Source organism: Panthera leo, chromosome A1 (assembly GCF_018350215.1).
Source record: "Panthera leo isolate Ple1 chromosome A1, P.leo_Ple1_pat1.1, whole genome shotgun sequence".
NCBI classification, from domain to species: Eukaryota; Metazoa; Chordata; class Mammalia; order Carnivora; family Felidae; genus Panthera; species Panthera leo.
Genome location: NC_056679.1, coordinates 125,329,185 through 125,349,619, shown reverse-complemented (window position 1 = coordinate 125,349,619; position 20,435 = coordinate 125,329,185). Strand labels below are relative to the sequence as shown.

The window sequence follows — 20,435 nt, the reverse complement described above, 5'->3', positions numbered from 1 at the left end:
TAATTTTTTACCTGTAATCTTTTTTTTCTTATTACTTTTCTTCCTTCAAAATGATGAAATGAATTCACCCCAAAACAAAGAGCAGGAAGAAATGACAGCCAGGACTTAATCAACAAAGATACAAGCAAGATGTCTGAAGCAGAATTTACAATCATGATAATATGAATACTAGCTGGGGTTGAAAATAGATTAGAATTCCTCTCAGCGGAGATAAAGAAGTAAAAACTAGTCAGGATGAAATTAAAAAATGCTGTAACTAAGCTGCAAATGTGCGAGCACCTCAGTATATAAATCAATCGCAAACATAAAGAAACTCATTGATAATAATACCATAATAGTAGGGGACTTCAACACCCCATTTATAGCAATAGACAGATCATCTAAACAGAAGATCAACAAGGAAACAATGGCTTTGAATGACACACTGGACCAGATAGACTTAACAGATATATTCAGAACATTTCATCCTAAAGCAGAATATACATTCTTCTTGAGTGCACATGGAACATTCTCCAGAAAAGATCGCATACTAGGACATAAATCAGCCCTCAACAAGCACAAAAAGATCGAGATCATACCATGCATGTTTTCAGAGCACAACACTATGAAACTCAAAATCAACCACAAGAAAAAATTTGGAAAGATAAATACTTGGGAGATCAAAGAACATCCTACTAATGAATGAATGGGCTAAGAAATTAAAGAGGAAATTAAAAAGTACATGGAAGCCAATGAAAATGAAAACACCACAGCCCAAAACCTCTGGGACACAGCAAAGGCAGTCATAAGAGGGAAGTATATAGCAATCCAGGCCTTCCTGAAGAAGAAAGAAAGGTCTCAGATACACAACCTAACCTTACACCTTAAAGAGCTGGAAAAAGAATAGCACATAAAAAACCCCAAACCAGCAGGAACAGGAAATAATAAAGATTAGAGCAGAAATCAATGCTATCGAAACCAACCAACCAAACAGTAGAACAGATCAATGAAACCAGAAGCAACTTGTTCCCTATTCTATGGACCTAGAGCCCATGTGTGGTACCTCTGGTGTGGCTTAACCCCATCATTAGCTGAGGAAGGTGTTCCCAACGTCCAGTTCCTGGGCTCAGATTCAATACACTGATAATGCTATTTTTTTTTTTTTTTTTTACCCTACTTTTCCTCTATCAGACACAAGATCTTTCCGTCACCTCCACTCCAGGAAGAATTTCAGCACTGCCCTCTTCTACATGCCCAGTTGTTAGCCTGAAGCATGCACCACTGAGACTTAACTTTATCACCTCAATTACTGGAGTTATTATCTGGGTCTTGTCTAACCAGCATCCACCAGACTTCAATGCAGGCACCAAAATTCTGAGGGGAACCTGAGGCCTTGGAATAGCAACTTCCGATACCAAACTTTGTACCCTCACTTATTTGAGAGCTCTTGTCCCATTTTATGTCCTGTTACTGATAAAGAGATGCTTGTTTCTCAACTCATGTTCAGAACAGAGCTGACATTCTCCTTACCAAATACTTCCCTCACTTTAGAGAAAAGCTCTTATTTCCACCAAAGGAAGGAAGACAGTCTCTTTCTTTAAAATAAATGGTCTATACATTAGTGGCACAATACCAATGACAAAAAGACAAAAATTTTTATCTTTATAAAAATGCTAAGTAGAGAATACTGGCAGAGTAACAGAAGTCAGGAAATAAATCAGATTTTTCTCCTTTAAAACTGTCCCTGTGTTTTACTAAGGTTTTCCCACTTTCTCACTAAAACACTCGTTTGTATTGCACTGATAAACCTGCGTTTCTTTCCATGTGATTCAGTATGCAATATATTTTATCCTGTGTGGCCACAATACTACAACCATGTTTACTAAAAAGGACAAAATTAATTTCTTAAAAGTTAAGCAATTTCTAGGGCACCTGGGTTGCTCAGTCAGCTGAGCATCCAGCTTCAGCTCAGTTCATGATCTTACAGTTCATGAGTTTGAGAACTACATCCGGCTCCCTGCTATCAGGGCAATGCCTACTTCAGATCCTCTGTCCCCATTTGCTCCTCTCCGCTCACACTCTCAAAAATGAACATTTGGGGGACCTGGGTGGCTCAGTTGGTTAAGTATCCCAGTCTTGGTTTCAGCTCAGGTCATGATCTCATGGTTCATGGGTTCAAGCCCTGCCATCAGGCTCTGCACTGACCACATGGAGCCTACTTAGTATTCTCCCTCCCTCTTTGCCCCTCCCCCATTGGTTCTGTCGCTCTCTCAAAACAAACTTTAAAATAAATAAACACGTTTAAGTTAAGCAATTTCTAAGACTGAGAAATCATCCTGGTAATGGTATAATGATCCAATACCACATCTCTTTCACTTTAAAGTTTATAGATACTTGATCCTTAATATTTAGAAGAGGTATCACCAAACTACTGCCCCGAGCTGGCCATTTTCATTGCAAAAGACACATCCATTTAGGTATTATGTTTGTGCCAAGATGCAGAGCAGTTGCAAGACATTATATGGGCAGAAATATTTGTCTACCCTTTACAGACTTTACAGAAAGTTTGCCAACACCCAACTGAGAAACTATCTTTCAAAATTAAACTGCATACATCTTAACAGGTGGCATGAAACCTCTATGCCTCTTTTTAGGCACAAGAGATGGTCTCTATTCTTACTTTGCAACACATAGGTTTTATCTATTTTGCAATATGACTACAATTCATACCAGTTTGCCCTTTCCTCGGTCATTAAACATTAAAACGTAATTAAGGCTTTGATAACAAAAGTATATTCCCTATTGAAAAAGCATGCTTACATCTAAATAAAAATGCCATTACAGAATCATAAACCTCTTATGCTAAGGCTGGCACCTATAATCTATTTTCAAATCAACGTCACCTAGTCTCACTGAGCTTGTTCTATTAATATAATGTCCATTTAAGAACGGTAAGCCAAGGGGCGTCTGGGGGCCTCAGTTAAGCATCCAACTTTGGCTCAGGTCACAATCTCATGGTTCATGAGTTTGAGCCCTGCATTGAGTGCTCTGCTTTCAGAGCCTTCTTCAGACCCTCTGTCCCCCCCTCTTTGCTCCTCCCCTACGCGAAAGCACACTCTCAAAGCCAAAAGAAAGGTTCTCTTTCACCCCAACTCACCAGCATTATCTGTTCATTTTAGCATCCCAGAAAAAGGAAAGAGAAATGTAGTGGAGGTAGCTGGTCAAACTCCAGCTTAGAACTGTTATTTCCACAAAAAGCATGATGTGTAGAATGCAATTCTTAAAGATTTGAATGCACTGAACTCCATCTTTGTAATTAGTTCACAAGGACATGATTTACCATTAAAAGTACAACGATTACATTTCAGGAAACTGGTGAAACTGACTTCAAATATTAAATCAGATCAAGCTTAATTTATAGCTGAAGATAATGCCAAAAAATGAAGCAAAGACTCAAATAGCTAAATTTTAGTTCACAGAGAACTCAACCAGATGTTTCTTGTCATATACAACCAATTAGAATAGGATCTGCCTGTGTAATCTAACATGTACTTTTAAAACGATACACTCTATGTTCCTTGGACTTCATGTTGAATAACATGGTGTTAAGCAGTGAAGAAAATTAATTAAGCAGTGAAGCTAAAATTTACACAACAGCTACTGTGTGCCCAGGATTTACATCAGGTGGTCTACATGATTTTTGTCCTCATAGTAGCTCTTCAGGATATTAACATCTAAAAGCATTAGGTATCTGGATTAAAATCACAGATCCTAAGGTGCAAAGTCAGTTTTCAAACCTAAGTGTGACTATTTTCACCATACTACTACCTGTCAATATGTTAGATTCACCATTTTTTTAAAGCTTCCTAGTGACACCAATGTACAGACAAGTTTGGGAATCATTACTCCTTGGGCTCTTATGCATACCAATAGGATACTATTGCACTGAACATGCCACAGAAGTGTCCTTCCAAAAGATCTTAGGATTTGACATGCTATAAACTTCAATCATTGTGCCAGATTGTTTCTACAAATACCAAGGGTAAGTGGAGTGAAACTACAGGCTAAATTAAACATCATCAAATGACTAACTGCACAATTTATGGCTCTTGACAAGGAAAGCCCAATTACAAAACCTTTTAAAGTAGGTACTGACTTACACTTTTCCAAGCTCTTAACTAAAAACTTTTCAGGTCCATGTGTCCCAAAGTGCCATATTTTATAACAATCGTTATGTCTTTTGGATCATCATTTTTTTAAGTTCTAGAATGCAGTCCTAAAGCAAGGAACTATCATCAAATAGCAAAATAGAATAAAGATTTGTTTGATATGCTCCACCCACCCCCTATGGCTAGGTGGCCACTATAACCTCCAGAAACAGAACTATTAAAGAGCCGTGAGGCGCCTGGGTGACTCAGTAGGTTAAGCGTCTGCCTTCAGCTCAGGTCATATCTCACAGTTCATGAGTTCCAGCCCCACATAGGGCTCTCTGCTGTGTACACACAGCCTGGTTCAGATCCTCTGTCCCCCTCTCTCAAAAATAAACCTCAAAAAAAAAAAAAAAAAAAAAACCTTAAAAAAAAAGTAATATCCAGCTCTCAAATAGTGATATCCTATTATTTAAATAGCCCAAGCAATATAGCCTTAAGTTTATCATGTAATAAGCCAAAATAAAATTAAAATCTCATTTAAAAAAAAAACTTCTAAAGGGTGTGTCTTTTCTAATCCAGGTACCTAGATTCTAATAAGAGTACTTCTTAATCAAACATCTTTTATAAAACTTGTGAGTAGATTACGGAGCAATGAGAATGTGGTATCAGGTTAATATAGGTTTGGGGGGGGGGGGGGTCAAAAACAAGTCATTTCTGACATATTACTAAGTTTAAAATATGTTCATATAACCATATTTTAACAACAGTATATAATAAACACTAGTAAAAGGAACTTAAAAGTATTTGTATATAGGAATCAGGCCCTTCAAGACAGTGAATTTTAATAGTTAATACAAATCTGATGTTATCAAATCAATATTATTTTTAGGTTAACACTTCTACATTTATTTCAACTTCAATAGAAATATTTATGGAAATATAAATTATTCTAATCCTTATCTTAATATAAAGCAAATAAGATACAATTTTTGAAATGCTATTTTAAACCCATTACCATAAGATTTTTGTTCATTAATTACATTTCATACCAAAAAACAGGGGGCGCTGAGAGCAGGGAGGTAGTAGTAAGAGGGAAGGATTACAAAGGAGGGAACAACAAAAACCTTCTGGGGGTGACATATATTGTTCACTACCTTGATTGCAGTGATGGTTTCACAAGTCAAAGGTTATCCAATTATATGCTTTAAATGTGTAGTTTATGTCAAGTTATACTTTAATAAAGTGGTTTGTAAAAAAATAACCTGCTACAGAGAAACTGAGTATGAAGCGGCCCAAAGTACTTTTTTTTCATACCTCCCTGGTCGATTTCAGAGTTCAACAATTCCACATCAGATGTACAGTTGAACTAGTTTCTGTGCTGGTGAGCTCCATTTCAATTATGGTCCAAACTGTTTACTAGCTACCCATTATTCAGACAGCAAGTTAAAATTAGGCTAAGCTTTAATGGTTCTATTGAAATACATGTGTACGGATCCACCAGCTCAGTAACCAAACTTGTTGCAGCTATCATTTAATAAGTAGAATAACCACACGACCATATCTTACCATGCTTATAAAAGGTAAACTACTAAACACATTCTTTATCAATGTGTGAATGCACGATAAACATTACTTAGCTACTGATAAATGAGAATTAAGGCCAAAAAAAATTTATCTGAATATAAAGCAGAAAATTCCAGAACATTTTTAAGAAATCTTTCCTGAAAGCTATTCCGTGGACACAGGTAGATTTTAATGTAAACCAAATTTCTCAGGTCCCTTCTAGTTTATGTTGTTACCAAATACATTTTCCATCTGATAGATTTCATTAATCTGTTAACCAAATGGTGCAATCTAAGAGTCCCAAACATTCAATATGTGATACTGACAGAGCTTTGTCAAAACATACTTCTAGTTCTTCTGTGGCCATAACACTACATTTAACATTTGATGACTAGATTGCATTGTGGCATATTATATAGTAATTTAAAAGAGAACTTTAAGCTAGATTGAACACTTTGTTACCACTCTAACTCATCCTCTGGGTTTTGTGGGGGTAAAACTGTGTTTTTGTTTTTGTTTTTTTTAATTTCCCCATCACTACCAGTCTCAGTGTGAACAAAAAAATCTGGCTTCTGTTGAAAGCTGGGGGGGTCTGGGCAGGATCTTGAGGTAGAAACAGCAAAAAACACTGCAGCCTTCTGAGAAAATACAATTTAAAACATGAAAAAACTCTGAGAATTAGCTTAACCTGACCTAAAACCTACATTTTTGCTCTGAGATTACACTCTTTACAATCAACATATATTTAAACATGGATGGAAATGGGATGAGGGAAGCTAAAAGCAAATGCAGGTAAACAAAACCAGAAAAATCAAAATACAAATATACACAGCCAAATTACTCTTCCAGTCAGCAATGAAACAAATGATTCTAAAATTAATATGCAAGTGAAAAATAAAGTGACTGTTTAACATTCATTTAATAAACTTGTTAAGCATTTGATAATAAAAAGGCTATTTTCCATTAACTTTCTTTTTCTAAACTAAGAAAGTAATCACTATCTTTAATAAAGAAAGTATAACTTTGTTTTAATAAGTAAATAAAGCACATTGTGTTTAGACACCAATACCTTGAACACTACAGAGAACGACAATCTTCTGAAAATCCAGTTTATTTTCCATGTGTGGACAGATCCAGTCAGTGTGATCAGTTTTTCTGCATGTGTAATAATTTATCAAAATAAGTTTTCCCACAAGACTCTTCCATCAAGTCTGAAAGTCCTGGTCTGACAACATACCCAAATAAAATTCTTGAAAATCGTCTCTTAAAATTTGGAAGAAAGTGTGTCAAGTCTTTCCTGTAAAGTTTACTGAACTACAAATGGCTAAAGAGCAATTTATGTTTTAAAAGGTGACTAGTACAACACTTGAGTTCAGGAAATTAATGTTTTAGTGCACTTTGCTCCAGTTTTAGCCAACATGCTACATTGTCCTTTGGGGGTGGGGGTGGGGGGGGCACAAAGTGGACTTGAGGATTTCCATTGTACGAAAAGATATGACTCTGCAAGCAAACAGTGTAAGCTGCCTTTTTTCTTAAGACCTGGACATTTTAAGACAGAAGCTTTGCAAAACATTACACAATTTTTTATTATTAAATGAGAAAATCTCATTTGTTACATCGTCACATTGCTAGTCAGAGAAATGCTGCAGTGATGAAGATAGTCAATGTTGGATCAACCAAAGTCCTCATTTCTACAACATTCATTTACAAAGAAATAATGTTCAACACAGCCCAACACAACATTCTTGGTTTTCTTCATAGTGAAGTCCCTCAAAAAAATCATCTTCTAATGGGGTATTTTACTACATAAATTATAGTTCTTCATTTTTACAATTCACCCCAAACTGCATGAGAGATGTATCACACTAAAATTTCTAAAGCTGTTAGGAAATCCTTCACACATCGTCATCATCTGATGTGTCACTGCTACTTGTCTCTGTGTCATCATTCTCAATAGTGGGTTTGAAAGTGCTGTTTTTCCAGGGTCCAAACTTGAAGTCACAGATCAGGCCATTTTTCAAAATACCATTTTTCCTCAGACCATTCTTCTGTAACTAAAAGATCAAAAATAAGTAAATTAAATAAACAATCTATCCTCCACGGGTAACTTCGAAATTAAAAATACTGTAATAATTCAATGTAACCATGAATATATTAATAAAATTGTATTCTACCCTGAAAATCCCAGATGGTATCATTTCTGAAAAACTAGTTAAATATAGGTAATTGATCCAACTGTACTAAAAAATATTTCCCAGGAGTAACCTTTACCTTTGAGAGAACCACAATTAACATCTATCAAACCAAAAAATAAGTAAGATTAGTGTGTATTAGCATAGTAGAAAGAACATGGATTGTAGATACAGACAGGGTGAGTGCCACTATCACTTGTTAAGGTACTAATAAGCATTCCCAAATTTTAATTTCCTTAAGTGAAACCTGTAATAAATACCTTCAGATGTTTACCAGAAAATAATCAGCAGCCATTAAAGCTTTAGCTGTTTTTATTATTCTGACCAAACTAGGCTATTAACACACCCTATAAACCGCTTTATTCACACTTTGCAGAATTAGAAGAATACTAACTATTCCAGTACTAAGTATTCAAGTTAAGGTGCACAAAATAACAAAATCAAATAGAGCCCTTTGCTTAACCGAAGACATTCTGATACTGGGGGGAAAAAACTAGTCTTTTCTTTCTGAAAATGAGAAATCAGAAATAAAAGGGTTGGTATGGTAATAAATAAGAACAGGGTCCAAAGATCACATATTTGGGGGGGGGGGGGGGGAATCCAAATTGGAAGCAATTAAAAGACACAAAATTAATAGTGCTAACATACACTCTATTAACTCTGGTCTTCTGAATTTCTTTAATGGAAAAAGAGACTCTGGAAATTTACACCAAAATCCCTAAATACAACCTTCTATAAGACCAAATCCAGCTACATAATATTATTGGAAACTGTCTATAAGTTTGACACTCTAGAGGGCTTCTTTTTTTAATTGTATTAGGTTAGGGTCCAAATGACAAGGGCTGCTTACATCATAGCTACTTTTGTCACAGACCTGACAAACAAGAGATAACAAGTCTGGAGTCTTAGCCCTCAATTTTCCTTTAACCCTATTTAATTCTCTATTTTCCATAGCAGATTTTCTTTCCCACCTAAATTCTACAGTTTGAACTTATCTTAAAATTACCTTCCCCTTCACTTTGAACAAATAACCTCCTACCACCTTTACTGAGAAAAGCCAAGGCCTATGTATGCATCCTCCGGTATTCTCAGCCACTGTGATGATTACAAATACACTCTGTCCCTTTTTTAAAGGTACACCTTTCCCATCCCCCAAAGTTCTATCCTTGCTTTTCACATCGTTATCATCAACGCTGCCTAATCTTACCACACCTTGCAATCAGCTGCAGAATATTGATGATAAAAAAAGCAAAAATACATGTATTTTCTCTAAATGTCTGCACTGGCCCCAAGAACATCTTAGTATGTTCTTTTTAAAAACCTCCTTTATTTCTGTTGATAATCAAACAATAGTCGGCTCATAGGTTGAAATTTCAAATCCTGCTGATTCTATTTCAGATCTTAGTTTCATCAAGACCATTTCTTACTATCATTCCTCTACTTTAGGCCCTCATTTATCCCTCCTCTAATTATTACAATATATTCCCAACTGATCATCCTGATTCTAGTTTTCCAAGGTACACTTCACACTACACCTGTACTTCCTCATGTACAAATGACTGTTTCACATCCCTAAAAAAACCTTCAGAACTTTCTAATCATAGAACACAATCTATACTTCTGGCATGGCATACAAGCACCTTTATAACAGGACCCCAATGTATTTTCCAACCTTGTATCTTGATTAAACTCCCAGAATACGATATCAACCAGATTTGGGCTCAACTTCCAACTCTACTACTAATAAACTGTTACCACCGAGAGAAAATTACACAACCTCTGTGCACCTTAGTTTCATCATCTATACAGGACTACTATCGGTGCCTACTTCATACAAATGCTATAAAAATACACTTAGCACAATAGCTAGAAGGCATTAAAAGTTCATATAATTTTGGGGCGCCTGGGTGGCTCAGGCAGTTAAGTATCCAACTTCAGCTCAGGTCATGATCTCACAGTTCATGGTTGAAGCCCCGCATCAGGCTCTGTGCTGACAGCTCAGAGCCTGGAGCCTGCTTCAGATTCTGTGTTTCCCTCTCTCTCTGCCCCTTCCCTGCTCATTCTCGGTCTCTGTCTCAAAAATTTAAAAAAAAAAAAAAAAAAAATTTTTTTTTTTATTTTAAAAAGAGTTCATATAATTTTACTTAAATTAGAAGGCCATGTAACTTATCATTCAAATGAGAGCACTTTTGAGAATGAAAGTGAGCACTTGCTATTACTAAGTACAGCAGAATAACAAACTGGGATTCCCTAGAATAAACCAGGACTTAACACTTACCCTATTACTGTTAACATAATCTTTCATTAATAACTTTTCTGCCCCATGCTCCAAGAACTGTGAATCCCAACATACGTTCTACTCTTTTTGCCTTTGTTCACGCCTTGCAGAAGGAATGTCATTCCCTCATCTTACCTGTCAAAGGCCAATTCAAATCCAACTCCTCAGATACACTCTCCCAAAATACAACTGGAATTAATGCCTAGATTAATCCTAGGAATAGAAGTTCTATGTGGGCAAAAATCTTGTGGTTTTCCATTCTAGGTCAGGGCCTGGCATGCAGTAAGCACTCAAGAAACATCTGATGGATTTACATGACACGTATGCACGCATGCTGGCCCTCCCTCTCTCTCTCTTGCCCTCACCTTAAATATTTTGAAAACTATCACATTCTGCTTTATGTGGGAACACTTCTTACCCTCATTTAATTGTCACTCTATGAAGAAGCTCATCTACGTAAAGTCCATAACATCTCGGGCATAGTGATTATTTGGTGTTTGTGAAATTTAAAAACAGAAGCTTGAAATCAGATGCTCCTATGTTATCAAATAAAATATAAATCCTTTTATTAACAGTATCAAGCCCTAATGATTTTTCAGGCATCTACATGTCAAATGAGAGGTAATCGTTAATATCGTATTAACAGATGTATTCACGTCCTTATCATCGGTTCAGAAAAATTTATACTTACATGCCACTGCTCTCCAACATACAGTATGCACAAAATTCTTATGTCATATTTTATTACCACATTTTTAGTAAGATTTTCTCTACCTGCCCCAGTTATGACAATGTTTAAAGCCAACTATCTCAGTCAGACGATATTTGTATTCTTTGAAACTACTACCTTGTACTTATCACGAGGTTACAGCACCTGGTAGATTTCTCTTGATGGCCTTTTCCTAGTTCAGAACAAATTGTTTAGAGAGATTCACAAACTGGTAAATCCATACAATGGACTAGTAACTCACCAAACATGGGTGAGTTTCAAAAGCATGAAAGTGGCCAAATCCAAGACTATATAATTAATGCTTGGTTCAATTACTAAAAACATTCTAGAAGCAAGCTATGGTGACATAAAACAAATCAACGTCCGCCAGGGACTGGAACTGGAAGTAAAAGAACTGAATGCAAAAAGAGATGATGGTTTACACAACTATATACACCTGTAAAAACTCAGCCAACCATACACTTAAAGTCAAACTTCTATATGTAAAATATATAGTACAATAAACTTGACCAAAAACCCTTCACAACTATCACCCATCATTAACTTCACAACGATGTTGTGAACAACACATGGCTCAGTAAGAACTTCTGAATAAAAAATTTAAATTCTGAAGAAATATGAAAATGGAAAGTAAGTAAAATTATCTGTTCACAGATGACATGACCTTTTACGTAGAACACCCTCAAGATTCCACACAAAAATTTTTGAACAAAAATAGCAAAGCTGTATACTGATCCATACACAAAAGTCAGTTGTGTTTCTGTAACAATAAATAATCTGAAAAGGAAATTAACAATTCTATTTACCATAGTATTAAAAAGATAATACTTAGGAATAAGTGTAAGGAATAAACTTAACCCAAGGAAGCAAAAAACTTCCACAAGACAAACTATAAATCACCGCTGAAAAATTTTTAAAAAGACCAATAAATGTAAGGGCATCCTATACTCCTGGGTTAGAAGACTATTACTAAGATGTGAATATTACATCCAAAGCAATCTACAGGTTCAATGCAATCCCTAGCAAAATCCCAAAGGTATTTTCTGCAGAAACAGTAAAACTCATCCAAAATTCATATGGAATCTCAAGGGATTCCAAATCACCAAAACAATCTTTAAAAACAACAAAGTTGGAGGTTTCATGCTTTCTGATTTCTAAACTTATTACAGACTTGCAATCATCAAAACAACGTGGTACTGGCATAAAAACAAAGACCAATGGGGCACCTGGGTGGCTCAGTCGGTTAAGCGTCTGACTTCGGCTCACATCATGATCTCAGTTTGTGGGTTCAAGCCCTGCATCAGGCTCTGTGCTGACAGCTCGGAGCCTGGAGCCTGCTTCAGATTCTGTGTCTCCCTCTCCTCTGGCCCTTCCCCTCTTGAGCTCTGTCTCTGTCTCTCTCTCTCAAAAATAAACATTAAAAAAAAAATTTTTTTTTTTTTTTTTAAAAAAAACAAAGACCAATGGAACAGAAAGCCCAGAAATAAATCCCTTCATATACAGTCGATCCTTGAACAATGCAGGAGGGGTTAGGAGCACCAACTCCCCTCCTAACACAGCTGAGAATCCACCAACTCCCCTCCTAACACAGCTGAGAATCCATGTATGACTTTTGACTCCCCATACTTAATTACTAATAGCCTATTGTTGACTGGAAGCCTTACAGATAACAAAAAGTCAATTAACATATTTTGTATGGTATATATTAGACATAGTACTCTTATAATAAAGCTAAAGAAAACATTAAGACAATCATAACAGAAAATACATGTATATTACTGTGAAGAATGTGCATATAAAATGGGACACAGGCAGCTGAAACCTGTGTTGTTCAAGAGACAATGCATACTCAAATGATTTTTGACAAAGTTTTGAGATATCCACATGCAAAAGAATTAAGGTAGTCCTTGCAACACAAACAAAAAACTAACTAAATGGATCCAAGATCTAAATGTAAGAACCAAAACTACAGAACAATAAGAAGAAAACACTCATGACATTAAGTTTGGCAATAATTTCTGGAATATGACATAACAGTACAGGACACTAATGGAAAACAAGAGATAAACTGGACTACATCAAATTTAAAGCTTCTTTGCATCAAAGAATACAATCCAAAGAGTAAAAAAGGCAAACTACAGAGTATGAGAAAATTATCTGTAAATCACAGAAGATTGAAAATCCACAACACATACAGAAATGCCACAACTCAGCAACAACCTGATTTAAAAATGGGCAAAGTACTTGAATAAACGTTTCTTCCAAGAGGATACACAAATGACCAGTAAGTACATGAAGAGTCAACATCAACTAACCAATACAGAAGTGCAAATCAAAACCACAAAGAGATACCCACTTAACAACCATCAGGATAGCTACTAACCATAAACAAACAAACAAACAAATTCTTGAGCACCAATGGTGGGAATGTAAAATGGTATAGCTACAGTGGAAAAATAGTATGGTAGTTCCTCAAGTTAAACACAGATGACCACATGATCTAGCAATTCCAATTCTAGCAAACATTTCCTAATACTCTTTCAAAAAGGAGACTATGAAGACAAAAAAAAAAACCAGGATGTGTTAGAGCATTAAATATTCTTATGTAAGGAAAAGGTAAAAGGTGAAGCCATCTGGGAAGCTACTGATGTTTTCTATTTTTTATCCCTATACTATTTTTTAAAAAAAGTCTGGAACATGACAAATCATAGACATATTATTTACACTAATTCCCAAACACTGCAGACCTGTTTAAAACAAAGGCAATTCCGGGGTGCCTGGGTAGCCTGTCTCTTGGTTTTGGCTCAGGTCATGATCTCGCAGTCCGTGACTGAGTCTCACAAAGAGCTCCACACTGTCAGTGCAGTCTGACCTATGCTGTGATGGCTAATAAATTCCTAAGTAGGAAATTCCTTAAAAAATGCTTAATGTAATATGTTGTTCTCATTAAGAAAAGGCAATTTAAAATGAACCTGTATGATTCAGGTCCTCTTACCTGTTCACTAATAACTTGGAATTCTCTCATTTCATCCTCAGTTAAGGGAGCACACGTTTCATCATTTTCACTGTCTTCTTGCCAGCCCATCTCCTTTAATAATCTGAAAAAAGGACAGGAAATAAGTAAATGAGAGCTTCTCCCAAGTAAGATAATTCCACTTATATTATGTGCAAGAAAACACCATCCAGATCCATTACACACAGTCCTCAAAATACATAAAGAGCCTTTTTACTCTGTTTTTGAATCTTTCTGAAAATGAACCAGTAAGCTTAAACCCCAATAAGCTTCAGAATAAATTGCACAATTGCTTTACCTTGTTGTCAGAGGTTCTCTAGGCTGGAAATTTGCAAAAGGGTCTCTAGACACTGAAAAAATTTTGCTAAATTCTTACACTAAAAGTAAAAGCAATACTCCTCATTTTCTTTAACACCACAACAATCCATCATATTCTTAGCTACTCATTAAGTTTTTTACTTTGAAGACAAAAGATTGAGTTATATAACTCCCTACTTTGCATTTTACACTGTATTTTTCTGTTGATACCACCTGTCATCAACCTTAACACATAATTCAATTTGAAACTGGCATTATGCTCTACAATAACAGAAAGACAACTTTTTTAAACACTCTTAACTAGGATCCAAATAAGTAAAATCATAAGGTTATTCTCTTTTCCTTCCATGTTTTAAAGAAAATACCTCCATCTTAGGCAAAGAGAATCCCAAAGGGGAGAGAGGGGGAACCAACCACTTTCTCCACTCAGGTAAACACCACCACCATAGTCATAGCTGATGCATCTGACTCAACAATTTCAAAGTTTCAGCCACTTATATATATATATAGCATGTATTGGTCTGTTAATAATTTGTTTTCTAATAATTATATCTCTTAAATATTTGTTACTCTATGGCTACTCATCTTTCAACTTGAGCCTGGCACAAGAGTCCTGTACCTTTTCAAATAATCTCAGAATATCAATGTTCAGAGAATCTGAATAAAATTTAACACTACACTCATACTCTAAATGTAAAAAGACCAAGATCACTAAAGTAAAATAACTTGCCTACCTAACAGCAAAGAAGGAAACAGAATTCTGGTTTCCAGCTTCCCAAGTTAGTATATATTGTACCAAACCCTCTAGACCAAAATGTCATAATCATCGTTAATTACTATCCTTTTAATCACTTAACACTACTTTTCCAACACAGTCTTCACTCTTTAACCTAGATGGCTTCCCTGTGGAATGGTATTTTCATTCCCAATGCCATCCAGACCAGAGTCTACATATTTAGATTGGTAAAGCAATCTAACTTCTTTTGCTAGATACTCACTAGTTTCACTATTAAAAACTGCATGTTAACCAAACAATAATGCAAACAAAACAAGTTATTTCAAATTGTATAAAAGACAAGTATTCCTAAATGTCCATTCTCACATCTTTCCGCTTCCAGAGGGTGTAACTGTTAACTGTTCCTGAAATAGCTTTCAAAACAAATAATTTTCCCCACAGTTAGGAATATACTGTGACTGTTATTTGTACCTTTACTTCTCATTAGCGTTTCTCCTTGTGCTCTTTCACAATACTACCAAATCACCCTTACACCACTTTCACAATAACTACATACTAAGTGTTTCCAAAGGCTTTCCACTTCCTCAAGAACAAACTCCTTAACTTGAACACCATGACCACAAATTCAAATTCTTACATTAGAAAAAGCATAGGTTTAGAAGCAGAAGACTTGGGCCACAAACAGGTAAAGAACAAAGGTAAATTCCTTCACTTCCCTGAGCTATTTCTTCATCTGAAGCAATGACAGTGCTTGACTAATCTGGAAGGCCCTGCCTCTTCAACATCACCTCTAATTCCATTAAGGACTATACTCTCCTGTCAAGATACTCCACTCCTTGCTCCTAAAACAAACGAGGTTATGTATTCAACCCTAAACATCCCTTCACACCCTCTTCTTCCAAAACGACTATCCAGTTATCCACATTAATAAGATAATGTTTCACCTTTAAAGATTTAATTTAGCTCTGAATTACAACTTTCTGACTGGTACTCAAGCTATGAGATTTACCCCAAACTCCCCCTGAATTTCTCTGGCACTCATTTGTGCTAATTCATTTGATGCTTTTAACAACAACTACCCCCTCTAACATTCAAGCTATCCTCACTATCTGGATGATATATTGAAACTTGACAACTGGGGCACCTGGGTGGCTCAGTTGGTTGAGCGTCCAACTCTTGGTTTTGTCTCAGGTCATGATCTCACAGTTTCTGAGTTCAAGCGCCACATGTGGCCCTGTTCTAACAGCACAGAGCCTGCTTGGGATTCTCTCTCTCCCTCTCCCCTTTCCCCATTCACACTGTCTCTCTCTCTCTGTCTCTCTGTCTCTCTCTCTCTCATAATAAGTAAACTTAAAAAAATAATTAAGAAACTTGACACCAAATTAAAAATACCGTATTTTTCCTATTTTACATTTTCTATAACTTTTCATTTTATATTTTAGTTTACACATGTGAGCAACACAATCTTCATCCTTGTGATCTGTATCGCTGACACCTGGTTTGTTAAATTCAATTAATGTAAGTACTTAATATGCACACAACTTAAGAACCAAAGTTTACAAGAAATCTAAAGCCATGGAAAAGAAATACCACCTCCTTTTCAAAGAAATAAAACCCCACATCTAGAAGAAGCCATTAACTTTGTTACCTAAAAAATGTATTAATATATTATCTGTGGAACACATACACAACATATACTATATTAAGCAGAAAGAAAACTCAAGCTAAAAAATTCTGGCTTCCACTCAGGTCATGATCTCAAGGTTCAGGAGTTCAATCCCTGGATTGGACTCACTGCACCAAGCCCACCTGGGATCCTCTGACTCTCCCCCACTCACCCTCTCAAAAATGAATAAACATTTTAAAAAGTTAAAATGTTTCCAAAGTAGTAGTAGGTTTACTTCTTTTTACTGATTTGGAATTCTTTTTAGAACACACAACATTTCCACAAAATAATATTAGGTCTTAAAAAAAAAAGACATATATATAATGAAATATTCATTTAAGTAGTCATCATTGATAATCTCCTTATGCAGCATGGGTTCCCACCCATCCCCGCTACAGCTTATTCCAATTTAGAATGTTCTCTTCTTGCTCTATTTAGCTTGGTTCCTAAACCCTATTCTCTCCATTTTCTCCTGTTAGTCACCACCAGAGGATCAAACTGTATTGAGGTGTGGAACTTCAAATCTCTCTTCCCGGAGTCTTCATGAATCAAAGAAACCACCAAAATACTTCCTACACTAAATATGTCTGCAAATGAAGAAATAATAATGAAGTGTTAAAATTAAAACACTCATTATAGGTATCGGGGTTATCAAGAATATTTTCAAACAAGTATGGCTCAACTTTCTTTTGCTACAAAATACTGAAGGCATATATAAAAATCAAAAGGCATTAAGTTTCAACTTTTTTTTTACCACAGTCTTAAGAGATTTTATAGGTAAATAATTTACCTTTATTTTATCGCCTATACTGTATCTTCCCTAAAAGAAAACTCATCTTTTACTATCATTAGAACGTCTGGTTTGTATACTTTCCTTTCTATGGACAAGACTTCTTTTCTATCAACTGTCTGAATAGAAATATTTAAAGGACTACTGGTAAAAATGGAAAGTGGAAAAAACATCTTTGGGTACTAACAAAGCAGAGTCTAATTAGGTGTGCCCATGTGACCAATCAACTTCATTCCTAGTAATGTTTTATACACACTTATACAAATGTTTACGGATATAAATACAAGTATGATCGCACCAGCACTACTTATAAAAGAGAAACAGATCCCTGATAGAGAAATTGTGTCACAAATTATACCTATACTACAGAACAGTAGCTTCAAAGGGGGTATATAAGATGATATACTAGAATAATGGGAAAAAATACTGGAATGTCTACTTATGTCTATATTCTAAAAAAGGAATTAATGCTTACTATTATTATTTTCTGCATCACAGGACATTGCAGACATTACTCAGCCTAATCTCAGCCACAATCTATATAGTATGAGGTAAACGGGAATTCTACAGCTGGGGTGGGAATAAAAAGTGTAGTTACTGATCCATTCATACTAAATGTACAGTAATAAAATACAGTTTGCCCAAACAAGGAAATTTATAGATATTACCTAGTTAAGTCAGCTCGAAATTCATCTAGCTAAATTAACTCTCATCAAAAGGGCATTTGCATTTATCATCAGCCCAATAAATTATTTTAAGGAAAAATGAAGTCCACGTTAGTATGGGATTATAAAAATCAAAACAAATGCCTGTATTCTAATATACAATAGTTACAGCTGCATCTAAAAAGAGCAGAACATACTTTGGTAAAAGGGAACCAAAATCATCAGGATAATAAATAATAATGAACTGGGCCAAAAAGACCAAAGACTTAAAGGAGTCTTTAATATAAATTTTTAAGTTATTCCACAGTAGGTATAGCCCACTTCCCCTTGTCTTAGAATTAAATGAAATTCTCTGAGAAATGGCATTAAACCAAACAGAAAGTCAAGTTGATCACTAAGGCAGTTAACAAGTATCACTTGACACTTAGCCTGGTCCCAGAAGGTGTTAAGAATTTTTAGTCAACAACAATTCAAGGGCACCTGGGTGGCTCAGCTGGTTAGATGTCCGGCTCCCGACTTCTGCTCAAGTCATGATACCACAAATCTATCAGTTGGAGCCATTCAAACTATCTTGATGATATAATTAAACCTGACAACTGGGGCACCTGGGTGGCTCAGTCGGTTGAGCGTCAGACTCTTGGTTTTGTTTGGGTCAGGTCATGATCTGCACGCAGGTTCCTGAGTTCGAGCCCCTCGTGGGACTTTCTGCTGACAGCACAGAGTCTGCTTGGGAATTTCTCACTCTCTCTCTCTGCCCCTTCCGGCCCAACTGTCTCTCCCCCTCAAAATAAAATAAACAAAATTTTTTAAATTTCGTCTTACACAAAGCAGTTGCAGACTAATACATGATGATATAACTGCATATATTAGCATTTTCTTGCTTTAGAAGTTGTATTGGCAAACTGCATAAATATGTATGGAATCAAGCTTATAAAAATGAAAACTGTAGACTGAACAGTAATCTAAAATAATCCTAGTATCTATGGCAGAAGAGCTTAAGTTTTGGTGCCATAATTTCTCCCTTCATGGAGGAGTTAAATCAGTTGAAGTATATTTCTGTAACACAACTAAAGTCTTCTTTTAAAATTAAAACAAAACAATCAAAAGCAATTAAGCAGAAGTCCACAAATCTTTCATTTACTAATGCTAAACCATGTGGTTTATTTCAAGACCACATGAAGGGTAAGGCATTTCTACAAAAAAATACCTGTTCTTAACTATAGAGTTACGGGAAGGCCGGGAGAGTAAGGGGGGAGGCAGGACAAACATTCACTCACTCTCTCTCTCTCTCTCTCTCTCTCTCACACACACACACACACACACACACACACACACACACACACACACACACAAATTGGTAAAAGGGCTTCATCAAAAGTTTTTTATTTCAAACAGTACCACTGAAACAGTGAAAAGACAACTCACAATGGGAAAAGATACCTGCAAATTATGCCTATGATTCAGGACTTATATTCAAAATATATAAAGAATGTTTACAATTAGACAAATACTTTAAACATGGACAAAGAATTTCAACAGAAGTTTCTTCAAAAAAGACATACAAATGGCTAATAAGTACTTGAAAAGATGTTCGTCACTGTCAGTTTTAAGGGAAATGCGTATTAAAGATACCTCTTGTTATCCACATATTAAAGATACCACAAAAAGATAGCACTTCATTTCATTTCCATTAGAATGGCTAAATTAGGGGTACCTAGATGGCTCAGTTGGTTAAGTATCTGACTCTAGGGGCCAGCTCAGGTCATGATCTCACTGCTACCCACTTGTGCTATCTCTCTCAAATAAAACTTAAAAAAAAAAAAAAAAAATAGGAAAAAAAAAGAATGGCTAAATTACAGGCAGATGGTAACAAATGTTGGTGAGAATATGGAGAAACTGGAACCTTCATATAATGCTGATGAGAATGTAAAACAGTACATTTTGGAAAATAGTTTGGCAGTCTCAAAATGTTAAACATATCAATTCCACTCCCAATATCTACCACCAAAATTTGTGGTAAATAACTCAATAAAACTGTTAAATAGATCACAACGTTTCCATACTAATATCAAAATCCTGTAAAGAACACAAAGAAAAGAATAAAAATGAATACTAACCTGTGTTCTGCCTCAAGCGAACTTGAAAGAACATCAGTTTGTGGGAAGGTTGAAGACCGAATGATCTGCTGGGAGATTACTGAGGCATTGCCATTTTCTTGTGGAATTTCATTTTCATCGAAGTTTCGGTTTATATCCCTTTCTTGGTGAGTACTATTGCTGTTATGCAAATTAAATGAGTCGTCATCCTGGTTTGGGGGGAGTTAAAAAAAAAGAATGAGATAGAGAATACAATTG

General features: G+C 35.7%; 1 protein-coding gene across 4 annotated transcripts in view; it reads right to left on the bottom strand.

Moving 5' to 3' along the window:
- Positions 1-7,254: 7,254 nt before the first annotated feature.
- The window catches only part of GPBP1 (GC-rich promoter binding protein 1), a 74,657-nt gene continuing 61,476 nt past the window's right edge, over positions 7,255-20,435 (bottom strand). For all 4 annotated transcript variants that reach the window (XM_042939468.1, XM_042939477.1, XM_042939461.1 and 1 more), the window contains 3 exons: positions 20,199-20,386; positions 13,889-13,991; positions 7,255-7,747 (listed from right to left, as the gene is read on the bottom strand). In XM_042939468.1, coding sequence (XP_042795402.1) covers positions 7,589-7,747; positions 13,889-13,991; positions 20,199-20,386 — 450 coding nt within the window. In that variant the 3' untranslated portion in view covers positions 7,255-7,588. The remainder of the gene's footprint in view (positions 7,748-13,888; positions 13,992-20,198; positions 20,387-20,435) is intronic.